We start from the raw sequence: 23890 nt of genomic DNA, 5'->3' as shown, positions 1-23890 counted from the left end.
CAAAACTTTTGGCCACGACTGTACTTGAAACACACACACACACACACTGCTCTCTCCTGAACTAACCAAATGCTTAGTATGCCAAGGGTAGTGTTGGATTATGTCTGTAGGCGGGCACATACCACTAAGTTACTGTTGTCAAACACAACTAATATGTCTCAGAAATTTTTGTCAGATGAAGATGCCCTGCGGGCATTGTGAATAATTCCTTTTCAACGTATCACATTCAGACACAAGGTTACGCTGTTTGAATCTACTGTATATATCTACTTAGAGAAGGGAGATTAGATGTCAGTTGGTGGTATTTCTAGTGTGTGTGTGTGTGTGTGTGTGTGTGTGTGTGTGTGTGTGTGTGTGCGTGTGCTACTAGTGCGCGGGTCCAGTGGTGGAAAAAGTACTCATTTGTCATATTTGAGTCAAATAAATAATAAATACCTTATTTGGTTTTAAATATACTTAAGTATCAAAAGTAAATGGAATTGCTCAAATATACTTAAGTATTAACAGTAAAAGTATTAATAATTTTAAATTCCTTACATTATGCAAACCAGACTGCACAATTTCCTGTTTTTTATTTATTTACAAATAGCCAGGGGCACTCTACAACACTCAGACATTAATTTATAAACAAAGCATATGTGTTTAGTGAGTCCGCAAGATCAGAGGCATAGGGATGACCAGGGATGTTCTCTTGATAAGTGTGAATTGGACCATTTTCCCGTCAAAATGTAACGACTACTTTTTGGTGTCAGTAAAAAGTACATTATTGGAGTAAAAAGTACATTATTTTCTTTAGGAATGTAGTGAAGTGAAAGTAAAAGTTGGCAAAAAATGTAAATAGTAAAGTACATATACCCCAAAAAATTACTTAAGTAGTATTTTAAAGTATTTTTACTTAAGTACTTTACACCACTGCGCGGGTCAGCTGTTTATTCACCCGCACCTGCCCGCAATTGCTAATAACCCACCCGCAACCGCCGATTATATGTGATAAAGTGAAAATCTGAGGCCGCCACCCAACCCTATCTATATAAAATATGTTGTAGGCTACAGTCAAAGACAGCGGAATTATTTATTTGACAGGGTTGCAGGATTATTTTGTTGTTGCCTGATTTAGATATGCTTCTGCTTTTAATTTCAGTCATTTTGATAGGCTGTTTGTTAGTCAAATTGTCTACTTTGATGCAGATTTTATGTGGTTGAAAAACTATCCGCTTTTATAATCCTTTTGATGATGAAGACAGCACCTCTACAGATGGTATCTAACTGAGCATTGCATTCTCTCAAGACGCAGAATTTTTTTCTCTCCAAATATTGACTATGTTTGGCGTATAATTTTACTACAAGAAATGCTTAGTTCTGCAGGAGTTATTATTAAGGCTATGTGAGAGGTTATAGACCTACCGTCAGTGTCCAGATTTCAGTTTCCAGTTAACCCATCTGAACAGTAGACTGCAGCTCCCCTGACATGCCATAGGCCTTTTTGAAGTCCCTATCTCGTGACTGTCGACTCTGTATAGCGCCTCACAATCATCACACATAACACTGCTCTCATCCTCTTTTACCACTTCAACAAATCTTTTCCAAACATTACTTTTCTAGCCCTCCCTTCTCTTTATTTTAAACTCTCCTTTTGCAGCTTTTGTGTTATTGAATTAAACTTGGCTCCGTGGATTGACGGAAACTTTTTCTGCCAGTCCCCAAAAGCATTATTTGGCGCAAACAGTTAAGCCCTAAAGTTTATGCACTAATACCAGATAGCCTAAAATAATGAAAGAAAAACCGCAATGTAGCCTATATTAATTGCACAAGAATTATACATTTATAGATTTTTTTTAAAGCTATTCTTTCTCTTTTTATTCAATCAAAATTGAATGACCCTAAACCCATAAGCCTCGCGGATATAACCGCGGGGACTGCGGGTCATGAGTCAACCAGCGGATCACTGGTGTTCGCGCATCTGTAATACAAGAGCATGGAGAAAGAAAGGACTGCTTGACACAGGTTGACGTTTGTCATGAGTCTTGTCCTGGAGGCAGAAATGAGTGATTTACACTAGATAGGCCAGCTCCGGAGTCAAAATAGCCTGAATTGTAAAAATTAATTCAAACAATAATTTACTTTTTCGTATTAATTTTCAGGTTAGGGTTAGGCATAAGGGTTAGCAGTGAGGTTAAGTTTAGGGTTAAGTTTCAAATCTGATTTTATGACATTGTGGCTGCGCCAGCTAGTGACCACTCTGCAGAGCTGCCTCCAGAACAAGATTAATGATGAAAAACGCTAACCTACCAATTTGTCATTATAATGAATATAGAGCCCTTGTTTTTGTCATTACAGGGAGTGCTGTCGATCATTTGTCTAATAACACACATAGAGGTCAAGTCATTTCACTGGAGATGATGATGCTAAGCAATTTCATATCATGCTAATTATGCTGCGTTCCATCTCACAGATTTTCCTCAAAGTGGCGGAGGACACAGGTGTGGATGTGGAAATTCCAGGTAAATTGCAAGTTTTGCCGGTTGAGTGGATTTTGGGGGGGGGTTACAATGTAAATTGTAGTAGAATAGTTTAATCGTGGACTGATGATATGCAGTATAGACACAAACACTACCGTGTGTGTGTGCACATATACAGTATACACACACACACCATTGAGAGTCTTCAAATCAGATCAAATCAAATTGTATTGGTCACATACACATGGTTAGAAGATGTTAATGTTATGTTAATAAAGTGTAGCGAAATGCTTGTGCTTCTAGTTCCAACAGTGCAGTAATATCTAACAATTAATCTAACAATTCCCCAACAACTACCTAATACACACAAATCTAAAGGGGTGAATGAGAATATGTACATATAAATAAACTCAGCAAAAAATAAAACGTCCTCTCACTGTCAACTGCGTTTGTTTTCAGCAAACTTAACATGTGTAAATATTTGTATGAACATAACAAGATTCAACAACTGAGACATAACCTGAACATAACCTGAACATAACCTGAAGTTCCACAGACAGGTGACTAACAGAAATGGAATAAAGTGTCCCTGAACAAAGGGGGGGGGGGGGGGGGGTCACAATCAAAAGTAATAGTCAGTATCTGGTGTGGCCACAAATAAATTTCAACTCAAAATTCCAAACATTTAATCCTAAAAATAAAAAAATCCCTGTCTTAGGTCAGTTAGGATCACCACTTTATTTGAAGAATGTGAAATGTCAGAATAATTGTAGAGAGAATGATTTATTTCAGCTTTTATTTCTTTCATCACATTCCCAGTGGGTCAGAGGTTTACATACACTCAATTAGTATTTGGTAGCATTGCCTTTAAATTGTTTAACTTGGGTCAAATGTTTCGGGTTGACTTCCACAAGCTTCCCACAATAAGTTGGGTGAATGTTGGCCCATTCCCCCTGACAGAGCTGGTGTAACTGAGTCAGGTTTGTAGGCCTCCTTGCTCGCACATGCTTTTTCAATTCTGCCCACAAATTTTATATGGGATTGAGGTCAGGGCTTTGTGATGGCCACTCCAATACCTTGACTTTGTTGTACTTAAGCCATTTTGCCGTAACTTTGGAAGTATGCTTGGGGTCATTGTCCATTTGGAAGACCCGATTTGCGACCAAGCTTTAACTTCCTGACTGATGTCTTGAGATGTTGCTTCAATATATCCACATAATGATGCCATCTATTTTGTGAAGTGCACCAGTCCCTCCTGCAGCAAAGCACCCCCACAACATGATGCTGCCACTCCCGTTCTTCACGGTTGGGATGGTGTTCTTCGGCTTGCAAGCGTCCCCCTTTTTCCTCCAAACATAACGGTGGTCATTATGGCCAAACAGTTCTATTTTTGTTTCATCAGACCAGAGGACATTTCTCCAAAAAGTACAATCTTTGTCCACATGTGCAGTTGCAAACCGTAGTCTGGCTTTTTAATGGCGGTATTGGAGCAGTGGCTTCTTCACAAGGTCCTTTGCTGTTGTTCTGGGATTGATTTGCACTTTTCGCACCAAAGTATGTTCATCTCTAGGAGACAGAAGGCGTTTCCTTCCTGAGCGGTATGACGGCTGCATGGTCCCATGAGGTTTATATTTGCGTACTATTGTTTGTACAGATGAACGTGGTACTTTCAGGCATTTGGAAATTGCTCCCTAGAATGAACCAGACTTGTGGAGGTCTACCATTTTTTTTTCCTGAGGTCTTGGTTGATTTTCCCATGATGTCAAGCAAAGAGGCACTGAGTTTGAAGTTAGGCCTTGAAATACATCCACAGGTACCCCTCCAATTGACTCAAATGATGTCAATTAGCCTATCAGAATCTTCTAAAGCCATGACATCATTTTCTGGAATTTTCCAAGCTGTATAAAGGCACAGTCAACTTATTGTATGTAGACATCTGACCCACTGGAATTGTGATGCAGTGACTTATAAGTGAAATAATCTGTCTGTAAACAATTGTTGGAAAAATGACTTGTGTCATGCACAAAGTAGATGTCCTAACTGACTTGCCAAAACTATAGTTGTTAACAAGAAATTTGTGGAGTGGTTGAAAAACGAGTTTTAATGACTCCAACCTAAGTGTATGTAATCTTCCCACTTCAACTGTATATACAGTATGTAGTGACGGGCACCGACATGGAATATCGATACAATATCAGGTTTTATTTGAAAATCATTGCAACTGTGTGAATGTTTGCGTTTCACTTTCACGGCTCTCTAGAGACAAGACTGCTTGCTGATTATGGCGCCGGAAGAAATGGCTGCAGTTTTACGGGCGCCCAACCAATTGTGCTATTATGTGTTTGTTTTTTTAGTTATTTGTAACTTTTTTTGTACATAATGTTTCTTCAACCGTATCTTACGACTTCTGGATATCTGGACAGCGATCACTCACCTCGGATTAGACAAAGATTTTTTTCAATAACAAGCAAGACTCGCATGATATTCTCCAAACACCCGGCAGGGCCGACATCCCAGGTATTCGTAAGAGGAAACGACGCAGGTACAGAGGACGAAGAGCCGGATGCCTCGTCAGGATCCGCAGAAAGCGAGTAGGAAAGCTGCCGTTACCGTCAATATTACTCGCCAACATGCAATCATTGGACAATAAATTAGACGAGGTACGATCACGAATATCCTACCAACGGGAAATCAAAAACTGTAATATCATATGTTTCACGGAATCGTGGCTGAATGACGACATGGATATTCAGCTAGCGGGATATACGCTGCACCGGCAGGATAGAACAGCACACTCCGGTAAGACGAGGGGGGGTGGTCTGTGCATATTTGTAAACAACAGCTGGTGCACAAAATCTAAGGAAGTCTCTAGATTTTGCTCGCCTGAAGTAGAGTATATTGTGATAAATTGCAGGCCACTACCTGCCTAGAGAGTTCTCAGCTATACTTTTCGTGTCTGTTAATTTACCACCAAAAACAGACGCTGGCACTAAGACCGCACTCAGTCAGCTGTATAAGGAAATAAGCAAACAGGACACCACTCACCCAGAGGCGGCGCTCCTAGTGGCCGGAGACTTTAATGCAGGGAAACTTAAATCAGTTTTACCAAATCTTTATCAACATGTTAAATGTGCAACCAAAGGGAAAAAAATTAGATATCACTTGTACTCCACACACAGAGACGCATACAAAGCTCTCCCTCGCCCTTCATTTGGTAAATCCGACCACAACTCTATCCTCCTGATTCCTGCTTACAAGCAAAAATTTAAGCAGGAAGCACCAGTGACTCGGTCTATAAAAAAGTGGTCAGATGAAGCAGATGCTAAACTACAGGACTGTTTATCTATCACAGACTAGAACATGTTCCGGGATTCTTCCGATGACATTGAGGAATACACCACATCAGTCACTGGCTTTATCAATAAGTGCATCGAGGACGTCATCCCCACAGTGACTGTACGTACATACCCCAACCAGAAGCCATGGATTCAAGGCAACATCCGCACTGAGCTAAAAGGTAGAGCTGCCGCTTTCAAGGTGCGGGACTCTAACCCGGAAGCTTACAGGAAATCCTGCTATGCCCTGCGACGAACCATCAAACAGGCAAAGCATCAATACAGGGCTAAGATTGAATCATACAACACCGGCTCCGACGCTCATCGGATGTGGCAGGGCTTGCAAACTATTACAGACTACAAAGGGAAGCACAGCCGCGAGCTGCCCAGTGACACGAGCCTACCAGACGAGCTAAATCACTTCTATGCTCACTTCGAGACAAGGAACACTGAGAAATGCATGAGAGCATCAGCTGTTCTGGACGACTGTGTGATCACGCTCTCCGTAGCCGACGTGAGTAAGAACTTTAAACAGGTCAGCATACACAAGGCTGCGGGGCCTGACGGATTACCAGGACATGTGCTCCGGGCATGAGCTGACCAACTGGCAGGTGTCTTCACTGACATTTTCAACATGTCCCTCTGCAACTGGATCCTGGACTTCCTGACGGGCCGCCCCCAGATGGTGAGGGTAGGTAGCAACACATCTGCCACACTGATCCTCAACACTGGAGCTCCCCAGGGGTGCGTGCTCAGTCCCCTCCTGTACTCACTGTTCACCCACGACTGCATGGCCAGGCACGACTCCAACACCATCATTAAGTTTGCAGACGACACAACAGTGGTAGGCCTGATCACCGACAACGATGAGACAGCCTATAGGGAGGAAGTCAGAGACCTGGCCTGGTGGTGCCAGAATAACAACCTATCCCTCAACGTAACCAAGACTAAGGAGATGATTGGGGACTACAGGAAAAGGAGCACCGAGCACGCCCCCATTCTCATCGACGGGGCTGTAGTGGAGCAGGTTGAGAGCTTCAAGTTCCTTGGTGTCCACATCAACAACAAACTAGAATGGTCCAAACACACCAAGACAGTCGTGAAGAGGGCATGACAAAGCCTTTTTCCCCTCAGGAAACTAAAAAGATTTGGCATGGGTCCTGAGATCCTCAAAAGGTTCTACAGCTGCAACATCGAGAGCATCCTGACCGGTTGCATCACTGCCTGGTACGGCAATTGCTCGGCCTCCGACCGCAAGGCACTTCAGAGGGTAGTGCGTACGGCCCAGTACATCACTGGGGCAAAGCTGCCTGCCATCCAGGACCTCTACACCAGGCGGTGTCAGAGGAAGGCCCTAAAAATTGTCAAAGACCCCAGCCACCCCAGTCATAGACTGTTCAGTCTCCTACCTCATGGCAAGCGGAACCGGAGTGCCAAGTCTTGGACAAAAAGGCTTCTCAACAGTTTTTATCCCCAAGCCATAAGACTCCTGAACAGGTAACCAAATGGTTACCCGGACTATTTGCATTGTGTGCCCCCCTCCGAACCCCTCTTTTACACTGCTGCTACTCTCTGTTTTATCATATATGCATAGTCACTTTAACTATACATTCATGTACATACTACCTCAATTGGCCCGACCAACCAGTGCTCCTGCACATTGGCTAACTGGGCTATCTGCATTGTGTCCCACCACCCGCCAACCCCTCTTTTTACGCTACTGCTACTTTCTGTTCATCATATATGCATAGTCACTTTAACCATACTTACATGTACATACTACCTCAATAATCCTGACTAACCGGTGTCTGTATATAGCCTTGCTACTGTTATTTTCAAATGTCTTTTTACTGTTGTTTTATTTCTTTACTTACCTACACACACACACACACACACACACACACACACACACACACACACACACACACACACACACACACACACACACACACACACACACCTTTTTTCCCGTGCTATTGGTTAGAGCCTGTAAGTAAGCATTTCACTGTAAGGTCTACACCTGTTGTATTCGGCGCACGTGACAAAAACTTTGATTTGATTTGATTGCCCATTGGGCCAGGTGTGAATGTTCTGGGACCCTAAACCTACAAAGCCAATTTTAATACATTTGGAAGCCCATCCACCGTTGAAGGTCCAGGAAGAACAAATTAATATCACGATATACCTTTATCATGTTGATGTGTGATATCATATCAAATGATTGATATTGTTACCCTCAGCTAGTAATATGACACTGTATAGGCCACAAGCGGTTGCTATTATTTCTGTATGGTATTCAAAAAGGTAAATGGGTAATGCCAATTCAACTGATCTTCTGTGTATTATTTTAGATAACAAAGCACCTTTGGTAAGAGACAAGACAAGAAGTTCAAGGGAATCCAAGCAGCAACGGCAAAGCCTGACCAATGTCGGGAACACTTCAGACAAAGTGACTGGGAAAAGGGGTATGTGCTTACCTTTCAATAATATACTAAATATATAAAATAAAAAATAGGTCTATTCTGAGGTAGAGACATGATGTCTTATTGCAAATGAATGGTAATGTTCTGTTTTCTTTATGTCCTCCCTGTCTATTGTTATGATCCAGCTGAAGTGAAAGCCAAGTTCACAAGCAGAGTGGAGGGTACGTATACCGAGTTAAAATTTTAATAGGGATAGCCCCCTTTTTTCCAATTTTTGCCTAAAATGACATACCCAAATCTAACTGCCTGCGGCTCAGGCCCTGCAGCAAGGATATGCATATTCTTGGTACATTTTGAAAGGAAACACTTTGAAGTTTGTGGAAACACAATAGATCTAGTAGAAGAAAATACAAAGAAAAAAACTAACTTTCCCCCCGCCCACCATCTTTGAAATGGAACAGAAAGGTCCCAAATCCAGCCATCACTCTGGTTGTAATTCAGTGTATGTGCAAAGCTTCAGACTAATAACTTGAAGTATGAGCAAGCTACATGACATTTAGTGTGAAGTCACCCAGGTACATTTGGGCAAATCGTGAAGGAGACATTTACATTACATTTTCCTGCAAGAATATCGTCAAATCTGTATACTTGGACTTTGATTTAGCTTTTCCAGTATTAGTAGCCATATTGTAAGTTCAACATTTGCAAAACACACAGTTTTCATAACTTCATAAATCTCCATATTCGTGTAACTTTGTCCAAAAGGAAAAGGCTTGCTGTCGCCCAAGGTTAGCAGCAACATTTTGCGACAGATACGGGGATACTCCCAAAAAGACCAGCTCATTGGCTATCTAGCTTTGTTTGACCCCGATTGGTGTCAATGACTGTAACTTGACAAAGTTACAGTCAATCAAGTGAAGACCACCCGTGTCATCGGCACGCCATGAATGCGACGCTCTCTGACCAAATTTGGTGTCCTACAAGATATACTACAGTACACACCTAATGATATAGTGAAGTCTGGTTATGTTCTAGGATCTCTGAGGAATAAATACGAACGTGATTTGACTGGTTGAAACAACGTTTAGGGTTAGATTTTCACAGATTCCTTTCTTTGCGAATTGAATGAGTGGAAAATCGATCGTGCATGCTATATGGACCTTTTTAGGATATGAAAAGGGATTTTATCTAACAAAACAACACTTCATGTTATCTCTGGGACCCTTTGGATGATAAATCAGAGCAATAATTCAGAATGTAAGTACACATTTCACCTTCAGAGGTGAATTTATCAAACCTATCATGGTGAACATAGTGTTTTCTTGTTAGGAGCTCTCCTTAAACAATAGCATGCCATTTTTTCACAGTAATAGCTACTGTAAATTGGACAGCGCAGTTATATTAACAAGAATTTAAGCTTTCCGATATAAGACACTTATATGTACCAACATTTGTTGTTTCTCTAAAATCTGCAATCGTGACACACGGCGCTGCATGATTTACAACTGTCCCTATGCCTATCCCTAAGAAGTTGGCACACACATTCATATGTTTTCACGAAGCCTCATTATTTGCTGCTCTCTGACAATTAACACTGGAGAAGATGCAAAAGGTCAGTCATTGTGACCGTTCTTGCTCCATTGTCTCCTTGGTTGGCAACAGAGTCAATTTGTCACACAGTTGCAGCTTTTCCACACACTGGCGGCCATTTTGGAAAGCCAAACAAAATCCCATAGCCCTTTCAATTCATATTCCACACAGGTGGTTTTCATTTTACACGATGCAATAGTATCAGAAAATGCCCACCTCCTTTACAATTTCTCCCTGAGCAAGCCCACTTATGAAACACATTTTATTTCACAATTTACATATGCTTTGTTTCAAAAATACTTTTGTTGGACTATTTAGACAGATAAGAGGCCACATTGCTTATTTTGTGGGCTTTGTTTTACTCATTAAGATAGTGTTATTGAGGTGTTATTTTCTACACTGTGAGAGAGGCTAAAACATTTTCATTCACTTCCTACAAACCTAAGAGCCTAACAGATTGTCAGATGGTTTTCATTCACTTCATGAACACTGTATGTAACCTAAAATGCACTGAATCATCTGTGTTATTGTAGACATTTTGTATGCCCTCCATTTTAGATGTGGAGAGAGTGGCCAATGTGAATGGGAAGGGCTCCAGTGTGATAATGGGATGGGAACTAATCCGGAGACAATTCCTGGCCCTCTTCATCAAACGTTTCCACCACGCACGCAGGAGCCGCAAAGGCATCATTGCTCAGGTAATGACCACACACAAACTCCATAGTTCTCTACGCCTCTGTTCTCTATACCCTTAAGTGTAGTAGTGTCATGAAAAAAATCCATTATATTGTAAAAAGAGGTGGCTACGTACCGTAGGGGGAAGGAGTTTGACAAATAGATATGATAATAATACTACCAACTCTTCAATCTGTGGAGGAGAAAAATGAATGCTCAGTCCCTATGTATGCAACAAACCTAGAATGTATTATACGTTCCTTAAGGAAAGTGGATGTTTTATCTTATCTGAAGGGCTTATCTGTCTTATCTGCCAAGGAGACAGAGCCCGTCACAACTTTAAGAGATGCTCTGTAATGTAAACTAAAATCTGTTTAGAACACAGACAAACACACACACACACACACCAGCTATGAGAACTTCCTGTCTCCCCTCATAACGGTTTCCACTTTAAATTAATAGGAACCTCAAAGGCAAAGAGATGTCTATGATTTTTTTTGGTTTAGTTTTTTTTTCTAATTTGTTAGTATGCTAATAATGTGGTTTCATTAGTTATGTATCAAATACGATTATCATAACAATTAGCTCGCTGGCAGGTTGATATTAGCCTGTAAAGTGTGTGTCCGTATCGTTTTGTGAGTTATTTTAATTTCGAGTCAGAACCAATACATGGTTATCTATTTACATGACACCTTACATTTACTTTTCGTCAGAGATGATGCACAATTGTTGACGTACAGACTCAGATTTTCTGTTTCTTTGTAATTTATTTTGAGCTCTGTTCCACTAATAATCATATTGATGCAAATCTTTATTCATAACACGTGTGTAGACATGGTGCAACCCCATCAGCAATGAATGATACCACGACATTGAATTAATTACACTCCAAAGGCACCATCATCATGAAGTACTCCACTCCACTTCTCCTATTCGCCCGTGTGTAAACCTACCACCTGCCTCATTCTGGAACACACTTCCCCCTGTAACTCGCTGCAATACCGATCATACCATTAGTCACTGTCAATACCGGACGTGACTATGTTTTGTTAGCGAGGGGAGATGTGTGTGGAGTGAATGTGAGTCCCAAATGACATCCTATTTCCTATATAGTGCACTACTTTTGACTATGAGCCCTCATCCAAAGTAGTCCACTATAAAGGGAACATGATTCCAATTGGGACGCAGCCTTTGTTTCATGGCTCCTCTCCTCCCTCCTTCTTCCTCTCGTTCCACCTCTCTTCCTGCCCATTCATGTCACTTGCGGGGCTGACAAAGGGCCTGACCGTCATGTAAACAGCTCCCATTGTTAGCTTATATGAATGTGGCGTGAGGTAATCTCTTTAAACAGAGTCAGTGGGGAATTCAAAAGAGATGACGGTGTGAGACTCAAAAGGAAGTGATTTATGGGGACGAAAGTTAGGAGATGGACGGTTAAGGATGTGGACTTGAAGAAGTGGTAGGGAGGCAAGCTCTTGTGTCATGTGAGCCCCAGGTGACTGAATCGGAACTCGACGTACGTACCTGAGACTGATTGCGATGGCTTTTCGATAGGTTATGCCAGAGCTGTGTGTGGAAGCATTGTGCTTGATTCAAAATGGATGTCCTCTGCCTTCACTGCAGATGACCCTCCTTCCAATGGATGCACATAGATATCATTCAGGGCCAGGCCTCTGTTTCCCAGAATGTTCATAGTGTTAAACTTTAGATTCTGTTGTTGGCATCAAAGCTGTTTCCTTAAAACCATTGTTGCACCCAAAGGGATGAATACAATAGTCATGGTTCAAGTGACGGGGGGCAAATCAAAGAATTTCAATATTGGGCACCCCCAAGACACGTTTGGTACACTAAACAGTTAATGTATAAATTGAACACTGACGGTAGTTTGTGGCAAAGTGTACAGATATTTAGTCACACTTTTGTGTGCTATGCCAAACAATTGGTATTAACTTTACACTTCATGAACAGTCATCGTAAAAACAAATAAATATTTTATGCGGGAAACCAGTCCCATGACACGGCAACTTTTACCCACAAAGAAAGGAGTCTCTACTTCCTTATATAATTTTAAACTCATATTACACCGACAATTTCATTGAAAAGTGAATTCTGTCAATTTACAAGGTAGCATACAGGGAATTGAAAGAACATAGTCTAGGTTTTATAATCTCCTAGACATTGACCTTCCAGTCGCTTTGTTCTACAGTTTCTCTATTTTCCTGTGATTCACTAGTCGGTTAATTGATGAGCTGAGCTGCACTCTGTGACTTCCTCTCAGATATGTAACCAATGGTAACAAGGTTACATCTACTTAACTTGGTACATAAAATAGCTTTCTGTGGTGTTCTAAAATGTTCCATCAATTGCTAACTAACTCTTATTAGTGATCAAATTAGCCTGTGTATTGCAGTGAGTCTTTGTTATTAGCTGAATTAGTCTAATTTATTATCATTGTTGTTATTTCCGGCCAATTAACCTTGTTTATAATTTAAAGGCCAACATTGTATATTGTATAATGTGGAAGATTCAGAATTTTACAGATGTTCTTATCCAGAGCAACTTACGGTTAGTGAATCCATCTTAACATAGCTAGGTGAGACAAAGGCCTTGTCCGAAATCTGTTTTGCCTTCTACTTACTTAAACTACATACTGTGTACTAATCGTACTACATACTATTTAGAATGTACTGTTTAGTAAAAACGAATACGATAAGCTACAAGTATCAGCATGCTAGTCTCATCCTACTGAGAATGTGTCATCTAATACACAGTTGTGTTGATTCCCTCCATTCCTTCATTTTGGTACAGAGCTCCTCTCAGCTGATTATCAGCTGTGGTCAAATATACGTGGCTCTCAAAAGACAACTCTCTTCCTCAATAGTGTGCAACAAATTCTACTGTATGAAAATTAAAAATGACTATGACTTTCTGGCATTTAAAGCATAATACATTTTCGAAATTTCACATACTATAAAACAATTTTTTTCACATGCCCAAAATGCCTACTATTTAGAACGCTAGTACGGGTATTTGGACACAACCAATGACATATCACAATCATAGTAAGTACATTTTTTCGTGATAAAAGTAGTTAAAAGCCAAGTCAGTGTTGGCAAGAAAAGACAAGTGTGAGTGTTAGGGTGGATTGAGAACATGTTGGCATAAATATGATGCATATCAAAATCCCTGTTGATGGCATAGAATTAAATATTACGCTGTTAATAGTGTATCATATACCGCTATGGTTGATGGTCTGTTTTATGTGTAGTTCGGTGTACATATTAGGACATATGCTACATCAGATATTTTAAGATTAGCATTTAGCATGTTGGATGCAGTTTTCTTTTGGATGTCTGATGCAGCATGTACGACCTAATATGTGCACCGCACAGGCCCTGTGCGTTTCTCAAGCAATTGGATAGGCAAGCTAGTTGATTCACAAAAACAAATGTTTGACCAAATACAATGCTATTTCTCTGTAAATAAATTAACAACAGACTTTCAGCATGCTTATAGAGAAGGGCACTCAACATGTACTGCACTGACACAATGACTGATGATTGGTTGAAAGAAATTGCTAATAAGAAGATTGTGGGAGCTGTACTGTTTGATTTCAGTGCAGCCTTTGCTATTAATGACCCTAACCTATTGTTGAAAAAACTTAGGTGCTATGGCTTTTCAACCTCTGTCATATCGTGGATTCAGAGATATCTATCTAATAGAACTCAAAGGGTTTTCTTTAATGGAAGTGTCTCTAATGTCAAACATGTAAAGTGTGGTGTACCGCAGGGCAGCTCTCTAGGGCCTCTACTCTTTTCTATTTTTACCAATGACCTGCCACTGACATTAAACAAAGCATGTGTGTTCATGTATGCTGATGAGTCAACCATATATTCATCAGCAACCACAGCTAATGAAGTCACTGAAACCCTTAACAAAGAGTTGCATCTATTTTGGAATGGGTGGCCAGTAATAAACTGGTCCTGAAGATCTCTAAAACTAAGAGCATTGTATCTGGTACAAATCATTCCTTAAGTGCTAGACCTCAGCTGAATCTGGTAATGAATGGTGTGGCTGTTGAACAAGTTGAGGAGACTAAATTACTTGGCGTTACCTTAGATTGTAAACTGTCATAGTCAAAACATATAGATTCAATGGTTGTAAAGATGGGGAGAGCTCTAGCCGTAATAAAGAGATGCTCTGCTTTTTTGACACCACACTCCTAAAAGCAAGTTCTGCAGGCTCTAGTTTTGTCTAATCTTGATTATTGTCCAGTCGTATGGTCCAGTGCTGCAAGGAAATACCTAGTTAAGCTGCAGCTGGCCCAGAACAGAGCGGCACATTTAGCTCTTAATTGTAATCAGAGGGCTGATATAAATACTATGCATGTCTCTCTTGGCAAAGAGTTGAGGAGAGACTGACTGCAACAATTCTTCTTTTTATAAGAAATATTAATGTGTTGAAAATCCCAAATTGTTTGCATAGTCAACTTACACACAGCTCTAACACACACACTTATCCCACCAGACATGCCACCAGGGGTCTTTTCATAGTCCCCAAATCCAGAACAAATTCAAGAAAATGTACTGTGTGTAGTTCAGTCCTTGAGCTGTTCTTGTCTGATGATGTTCTGTATTATGTAATTCTGTATTATGTTTCATGTTTTGTGTGAACCCTAGGAAGAGTAGTTTCTGCTTTTGCAACAGCTAATGGGGATCCTAATATAATAACAAATACCAAATATGCCAACTAGCCAGTCTGCCCTCAAATTAAATGTAATAAAATGAATCCGTTTTTTTTTTTACAGTGAATCTGAAAACACTATAATTGTGTTTTGGTGTTTGTACCCATTTACAAATATGATCTTCCTTGTTTCACCAAATTTGAGAGTGTGGTAAACTCGTAGTCTGTGGAGCACATTGTGAACTTAATGACTTTTCTCTATTGTTTGGCGTGTGTTCACAGAAAAAATGCTACGAGCTGCCACACACAATTACAGTCTGAGAGAAAGTGTGTGTGTTCGGGATTATCTAATTTAGAGGCTTTTCAGTTGTCGCAGACTATTATTTTAGCTGCGCCCGCATTTACATAGAACTCTGCGGTAAATATAGCATTTTTCATTTGTATTGTACTGTATGAATGGGCTCCGGAAATTGCAGCATGTAATTAATTAAGTTCAGCAAACCTCCCTCTTCAGTGGAGTATCTAGCAGTACAAGTGTTTAAAGATTAAATATATTGTCCATTCTGTCTGACCTTTTTGTCAGCTCCAAGAATGGAAATGAAAAGGGAACATTTTACATGGAGGAGAGAAAAGGGGGGAAGTCGTGGTGGCAGGAAAAGAGAACGGCAGTTGACAAAGCAAGTGTTTGAAAGTGTTTAATCAAACTCCTTACACATGCAAGGCAGCCAAAACAAGTAAACGGCAAGCATTATAATTGACGAGGGTATAAAAGCGTTTGGTCTCGTGTCTGATTGTGTGCATCACTTTCATTGTGGATTGTAACGGAGAGGGTGGGGGTGATGATGGGGGGTAGGGGTGGAATGATGTTACTGCAGTAGTGTTGGATGTTATGAATTCACCTCCCCATGTCTTCCACACCTACGCCAGCACACATGCACATGCAAATGCACGACACAAGACAGACGTATGCAATCATACACCACATGCAGACACGATTTATATGCAGTGTGGTCCAAAATGATTGGATCCCTTGGTAAAGATGAGTTATAAAGACAATAAAATGAATATACTGAGCAACAAAAACATGGGAAAATGATATTATTCTAAAACATTTTATGAGATTGGAGAACACATTGGGAGAGATCTTACACCATTCCTCCATACGTAATCTTTCCAGATCCTTGATATCCTTTGTCTGCGCTTATGGACTACGCTCTTCAATTCAAACCACAGGTTTTCAATGGGGTTCAAGTCCAGAAGGCGAGATAGCCATTCAAAATGTTGATTTTATGTTCAAGCAATTTATGGGGTGAGTTTTGATGTGTGCTTTGGGTTATTGTCTTGCTGGAAGATTCACTTGCGGCCAAGTTTCAGCCTCCTGGCAGAGGCAGCCAGGTTTTTGGCAAAATACTTGGTAAAGTTCATGATGCCGTTGACCTTAACAAGTGTCCCAGGACCAGTGGACGGAAAATAGCCCCATACCATCAAAGATCCACCATATCCACCATATTGTACAGTAGTGATGAGGTATTTTCTGCCTATGCATTGTTCTTTCCAAGGCCAAACCCACCATAGCAGATTTGTAGTAATGATACTTAGTTTGAATTGAATTGTAAGTATGCAGTCCAGTACAGGACATTCCACTCTGGATGAAAGCACATGACAAGTGAAAAGACAAATCATCATCTTTATCCCCGATCGCTCCCAGCGTTTGCTAATTGGATTGCGCAGTAACACTTCGATGCTCCCTCAAGGGCGCCTCGGTCGGACACATGAAACTACACCCCTTTTCTGATTCTGCGGAGAAAATGCTTCATTTGGTTGGCTGGTGAAAGTAGTATTGTAACACATATGACTTTAGATATCCCACTACAAGAAAAAGGGGGTTACCTAGTCAGTTGTATAACTGAATGCTTTCAACTGAACTGTGTCTTCCGCAGTTAACCCAACCCCTCTGAATCAGAGAGGTGCAGGGGACTGCCTTAATTAACATACTGTACACATCATCAGCGCCCAGGGAACAGTGGGTTAATTACCTTGTTCAGGGGCAAAACAACAGATTTTTATCTTGTCAGCTCGGGGATTCGATCCAGCAACCTTTCGGTTACTGGTCCAACGCTCATACCCGCCAGCCAGGTAGTATACAGTATACTGTATACAATATATGCATGTAACGGGGTGGCAGGTAGCCTAGTAGTTAGAGCTTTGGGCCGGTAACTGAAAGGTTGCTGGATCAAATCCCCGAGCTGACAAGTTAAAAATCTGTCATCCTGCCCCTGAACAAGGCAGTTAACCCACTGTTCCCCGGTAGTCCGTCATTGTAAATAAGAATTTGTTCTTAACTGACTTGCCTAGTTAAATAAATAAGAAAGTTATGTGGATAGTCAGTAATTGTCATTAACTGATATTAAACGCATTGTGTCGGCCTTCTGTAACAGTGTTTTCACAGGATAGGATACCTAAAAAAGGCATTGCCAAAGAAGTGTAATTTTGCAGCAGATTCTGATATTATGTCTATGTCACACAGGTGATTCTGCCAGCTGTCTTCGTCTGCCTGTCTCTCATCTTTTCCGTCATCATCCCGCCTTTTGCTGAGTACCCTAATCTGGAGCTGCAGCCATGGATGTACGGGCTGCCCCAAACGACATTCTACAGGTGAGCCATTGAAACGTCATGCTCTCTGACTTTATAATCACGCCTTTATCAGTACAGGTGAATATGCTGAGATTTGTATTGCATTTGTGTAAACATAGTGAACTCAGCGGGGTAACCTGACCAGGACAGATAGAAAGAATTATTTAAAAATATAAAGTTATTCTACTATGATGTTAAGAATAATGGGCATACTGTTTATCTGAGTGCAGAAACCACATAGGCGATGGAGGTGGATCGCTCCTAGTACCAATGTTTGGAGACTTTGGCATACTGGAATGAATTTGTCTGCGTCCCCAATGCCACCCTATTCTGTATATAGTGCACCAATATGGTGATATTTGGGACTGAGATTTACTGTCTTTCTGGGGTAGAGTAGAGAGCAGTGGAGATGCCTCACAAAGCCCAGTGTGTTCAAACTGACAGGGTAATAATCTGGCTTCAGCCTTGACATGGCAGTGCATGTCAGGATCCAATGTTTGAGCTCTGACTCGCATAATCTGTCAAAGAAATGAAGTTACATTTGTATTAATCTCATGAGGAGACATATAGCTGCCTATTTGATGGACAGAAGATATACCATCACTCCCAGTAACACTGAGTTGAATCCCAGATGTCAAGGCATAATTAATTGTACACACTTTTAAGGATGCCAGCTGAGCTCTGGTGTAGACGGACGGAAAATAGTGGAATCAGTTGCATAGCTGGTTTAACAATGGTTTATTTCATCCTTGTTTAAGTGTCACAGGAAAACACTTACATTTACAGTGTCTATACAAGGACACCCTCAATCTCAGCTGGATTTTTTTTCTGCTGCGATTGAGGCTGTGTTAATATGGACACCATATATATTCTATACATACTGTAACATATTGGCAAGTTGTTTTTTATACTTACAGTAACACAGATTTCTTTGAGAATTTCTTGCATTGCATTTTGGGGTTTGCTTTTAAAAAACATTCAAATAAATAGAAGTAATGTGAAAAACATGTTGAATATTTCATAGAGTTCCCTCCTCCTGCTCGTTGATATTCTACGGAGGTTTGCTTATTTTGTCCAAGGGAGATCATTGTAATAGATTGATCCAGTTGGACGGTTTAGACAGAACTATCAGGCTCTAGCATGTTGCTATGGAAATCACAGGTATGTTTTTTTTTGTTTTTTTTACTGTCTAGAGATTCACCTTCTTAGTTGAAGTTAGACTAAAGGCAGTGAGTCTTAACTGCAATTGTTACACCACATTAAATATGCAGTATTCATCAGAACAACCAGAAACTAGCCTTGGTATGTGTCACCATTAGCAAGCTAAAGTTTTTTATCTTCTCTGGCATTGTCTGTGGTCAATTACTGCAGATAGCCTTCCCCGTGAATTATTTTAAGACACTTCCCTTTGTGATGTCTGGAAAAGCCACAAGAGGCTTGATCCTGTTCTATACAGACAGAGAGAGTATATAGTACATGCTCCAGCTGAAATAGTCAATGTCAACTAAACGTGCCCTGGAAATTTGGCAAAAAAACCCCAGGTTAAAACGACTGGTTTTAAAAGCAATTGTTATGCTCCTAATGTTTAAAATGAACATGTATAACATCATGTCTATGCTGTGCAATTTAATGCAACTTCATACCCCTTAATAATGGAGTATTTGAACAGTATGGTCGAACATTGACGAAACTTTGATTCAAACATAAACATGATTAGGCTTGTCCCATGAACAAAATATTCTTAAGACTTAATTTCTTTAAAAATGTGATATCCGTACAATGCGTCTCTCAGATGAGAGGGGAGTTGAAAGGAGTGGGTGGAATGCGCAATCTGATCCCTACTCCATGATATTTAAAGTTCAAGTTAATCCATCTGACATGGAGTGGAGGTTATACAACCGATATAATGATGAGAAACCATTCTTTCTTCCAAGGCAGTCTTACGAGAAAGCAACCACTTTATTTTACACTCAAGGAAACACATATTTCCTGCCAGAGCATTATGCCTCTTCAATAAATAGCCCTATTTTATTTCAGAGAGTGGGCGTCGGCTACATTAGTATTACAACACTCAGATCTGCATTATTTGTTCTAATTCATTGCATCTAAATGGACTATTACTACTACTGTAAGATTTTCTCTTTCAGTACATTAACCAAGATTAAACCTAAGATTAGTTCCAGTGTGTCTCTGTGTTCATTTTGTCACCCCAATAGTCTTGTTACCTTGAATAACTGTTCATCCCAGTTGTGTCCCAAATCACACCCTATTCCAAATATAGTGTACTGCCCTGGTCAAAAATAGATCACTGTAAGGGAATAGGGTGCTATTTGGGACACATTCCCAACTATCATTAATGGTAAAACAGATGGCTGAGCATAATCCATTTTTGCAATCAACCACTTCGATTTCTCTCCTCGCTTATGGCGGAGGAAATTATATACTTTGGACTGACCTTCATGAGAGATAAATGAGCCTATAAACGTTGTACTAATCCCATTGGCCAGCAGTGACCACGCTGGACCCTAGTTATGATCTTTATGAAATGCTGTGTTTTTAGAGCCAAGATAAAGAGCAGAGTTTGTGTATACATTGATTTGTAAACTGTCTGTTTTCCCTCCAGGCACATATGTGCCGTAGAGTGCTCGGATGTAAACAAACAGATGGAGCATACTGTATGCACACGTGCACACACACACATATACACACACACACACACACACATACACACACACACACCACACCACACACACAGTTTATGTTATGTTGACATCTGCTCCATTCAGAATGCCAAGAGCTTTTCTCATCCATACCTGCTAAGTGGTATGTTTTCATTTGGAAATGTAATGTTCTCAACAAAATGCCAGTGCCATAAAATTATTACGCTGCCATCCTTCATTACACTAATCACGGTTGCATGTTAGCTGGGTATCTTGCACTACTTTAAATAAAAAATACAATATACACTCCTGTTGATCTAATTTCCTTTTGGCCAATTTCTCTGTAAATATACCCATCCTCCTAATCTTGGTTGATTCAGTGAGCCAAGACCTTAATGACCTAATCAATGCTATGGCGTGCTTGATGACCCCCGATTACAGTATCTAGTCCAGTAACTTAAACCCCCAAAGTTCCACCAGGATAGAACTAATGATGCCGAAGGAGATGGCTGCCGTTTTACGCTCCCGTAACCAATTGTGCTATTGTGTATGTTTTTTCGCGTTATTTGTAACTTATTTTGTACATAATGTTTCTGCCACCATGTCTTATGACCGAAAAGAGCTTCTTGATATCAGGGCAGCGATTACTCACCCCGTACTGGAGGAATTATTCTTCTTCAACGAGTTGGATGGGAAGGATTTACTTCGGACGCCCGACCGGGCCCTCATCCCTGTCATTTGCAGGAGGAAAAGACGGAGATATCGTGGACGACGGTCCGGGTGCCTTGTAAGGATCCATCACCGAGAGGGTAATCTACCTTTACCATCGGTCCTGTTAGCCAACGTACAATCAATCGATAATAAAATAGACGAACTACGAGCACGTATATATCCTACCAACGGGACATTAAAAATTGTAATATATTATGTTTCACCGAGTCGTGGCTGAACGACGACATGATTAACATATAGCTGGCGGGTGTTAAGCTTTTTCGGCAGGATAGAACAGCAGCCTCTGGTAAAACAAGGGGCGATGGCCTGTGTATATTTGTGAACAACAACTGGTGCACGAAATCTAAGGAAGTCTAAAGGTTTTGCTCGCCTGAGCAAGAGTATCTCATGATAAGCTGTAGACCACACTATTTACCAAGAGAGTTTACATCTATATTTTTCGTAGCTGTCTATATATCACCGCAGACCGATGCTGGCACTAAGACCGCACTCAATGAGCTGTATACGGCCATAAGCAAACAGGAAAAATGCTCATCCAGAGACGGCGCTCCTAGTGGCCAGGGACTTTAATGCAGGGAAATTCAAATCTGTTTTACCTAATCTCTACCAGCATGTTAAATGTGCAACAAGAGGGAAAAAAACTCTAGACCACCTTTACTCCACACACAGATGCGTACAAAGCTCTCTCTCACCCTCCATTTGGCAAATCTGACCATAATTCTATCCTCCTGATTCCTGCTTACAAGCAAAAACTAAAGCAGGAAGCACCAGTGACTCGGTCAATAAGAAAGTGGTCAGATAAAGGAGATGCTAAGCTACAGGACTGTTTTGCTAGCACAGACTGGAATATGTTCTGGGATTCATCCAATGGCATTGAGGAGTATACCACCTCAGTCATCGGCTTCATCAATAGGTGCATCGACGACGTTGTCCCCACAGTGACAGTACGTACATATCCCAATCAGAAGCCATGGATTACAGGCAACATCCGCACTGAGCTAAAGGGTAGAGATGCCGCTTTCAAGGAGTGGGACTCTAACCCGGAAGCTTATAATAAATCCCGCTATACCCTCCGACGAACCATCAAACAGGCAAAGCATCAATACAGGACTAAGATTGAATCGTACTACACCAGCTCCGACGCCCGTCGTATGTGGCAGGACTTGCAAACTATTACAGACTACAAAGGGAAGCACAGCAGCGAGCTGCCCAGTGACACAAACCTACCAGATGAGCTAAATTACTTCTATGCTCGCTTCAAGGAAAGCAACAGCGAAACATGCATGAGAGCACTAGCTGTTCTGGACGACTGTGTGATCATGCTCTCCATAGCCGATGTGAGTAAGACCTTTAAACAGGTCAACATTCACAAGGCCGCAGGGCCAGACGGATTACCAGCATGTCTACACCGAGCATGCGCTGACCAACTGGCAAGTGACTTCACTGACATTTTCAACCAGTCCCTGACTGAGTCTGTAATACCAACAGGTTTCAAGCAGACCACCATAGTCCCTGTGCTCAAGAACAATAAGGTAACCTGTTTAAATGACTACCGACACGTAGCACTCACGGCTGTAGCCATGAAGAGCTTTGAAAGGCTGGCCATGGCTCACATCAACACCATCAACACCATTATCCCAGAAACCCTAGACCCACTCCAATTTGTCTATCATGGTCCAAACACACTGACAGTCGTGAAGAGGGCACGACAAAGCCTATTCCCCCTCAGGAGACTGAAAAGATTTGACATGGGTCCTCAGATCCTCAAAAGGTTCTACAGCTGCACCATCGAGAGCATCCTGACTGGTTGCGTCACTGCCTGGTATGGCAACTGCTCGGCCTCCGACCACAAGGCACTACAGAGGGTAGTGCGTACGGTCAAGTACATCACTGGGGCCAAGCTTCCTGCCATCCAGGACTGCTATACCAGGCGGTGTCAGAGGAAGGCCCTAAAAATGGTCAGACTCCAACCACCATAGTCATAGACTGTTCTCTCTGCTACCGCACGGCAAGCGGTACCGGAGTGCTAAGTCTAGGTCTAAAAGGCTTTGTATTCTACCCACAAGCCATAAGGCTCCTGAACAGCTAATCGAAGGGCTACCCAGACCCCTCTTTTACGCTGCTACTCTCTGTTTATAATAAATGCATAGTCACTTTAACTCTACTGTACATATTACCTCGACTAACCGGTGCCCCTGCACATTGACTCTGTACCGGTATCCCCTGTATATAGCCTCGCTTGTTATTTTACTGCTGCTGTTTAATTATTTGTTTCTTTTATTTTCTATTTTCTATTTCTTACTTATCTATTTTTTACTTAACACTCCTTGTTGGTTAAGGGCTTGTAGGTAAGCATTTTACAGTAAGGTCTACACCTGTCATAATCGGCGCATGTGACAAATACATTTTGATTTGATTTGGTCAGGGCATGATCCAACTGCTTTGAGCATGGACTGCCTAACATTCAGCTCTTACAGCCACAATGCTTCATTTTTTGTTTTTCAGTCAACGGCAGACCCACCACTTGGTTCCTTATCAAACTGAGGCGTGGGGTCGGAGAAATGTTTGTTATTGTGGGGACTGGAGATTTTATTTGTCCAAGATGGCGGGCAATTAAAAGATTAGATGATTGCCTTGGATTATGTCGATAATTAGCCCTCCTGTAAGGGATAGTGTTAGAGTCTAACTGACAAGGTCCA

General features: G+C 41.1%; 1 protein-coding gene across 1 annotated transcript in view; it reads left to right on the top strand.

Moving 5' to 3' along the window:
- LOC120048976 (phospholipid-transporting ATPase ABCA1-like) overlaps positions 1-23890 on the top strand; it is a 301645-nt gene that overhangs the window by 152148 nt on the left and 125607 nt on the right. The window contains exons 26-30 of the mRNA XM_038995238.1: positions 2453-2501; positions 8146-8259; positions 8403-8438; positions 10366-10505; positions 17693-17820. Coding sequence (XP_038851166.1) covers positions 2453-2501; positions 8146-8259; positions 8403-8438; positions 10366-10505; positions 17693-17820 — 467 coding nt within the window. The remainder of the gene's footprint in view (positions 1-2452; positions 2502-8145; positions 8260-8402; positions 8439-10365; positions 10506-17692; positions 17821-23890) is intronic.

This window comes from Salvelinus namaycush, chromosome 6 (genome assembly GCF_016432855.1).
Source record: "Salvelinus namaycush isolate Seneca chromosome 6, SaNama_1.0, whole genome shotgun sequence".
Lineage (NCBI taxonomy): Eukaryota > Metazoa > Chordata > Actinopteri > Salmoniformes > Salmonidae > Salvelinus > Salvelinus namaycush.
Note: the sequence above shows the minus strand (reverse complement) of the source record. Positions and strands in the feature narration are given on the sequence as shown.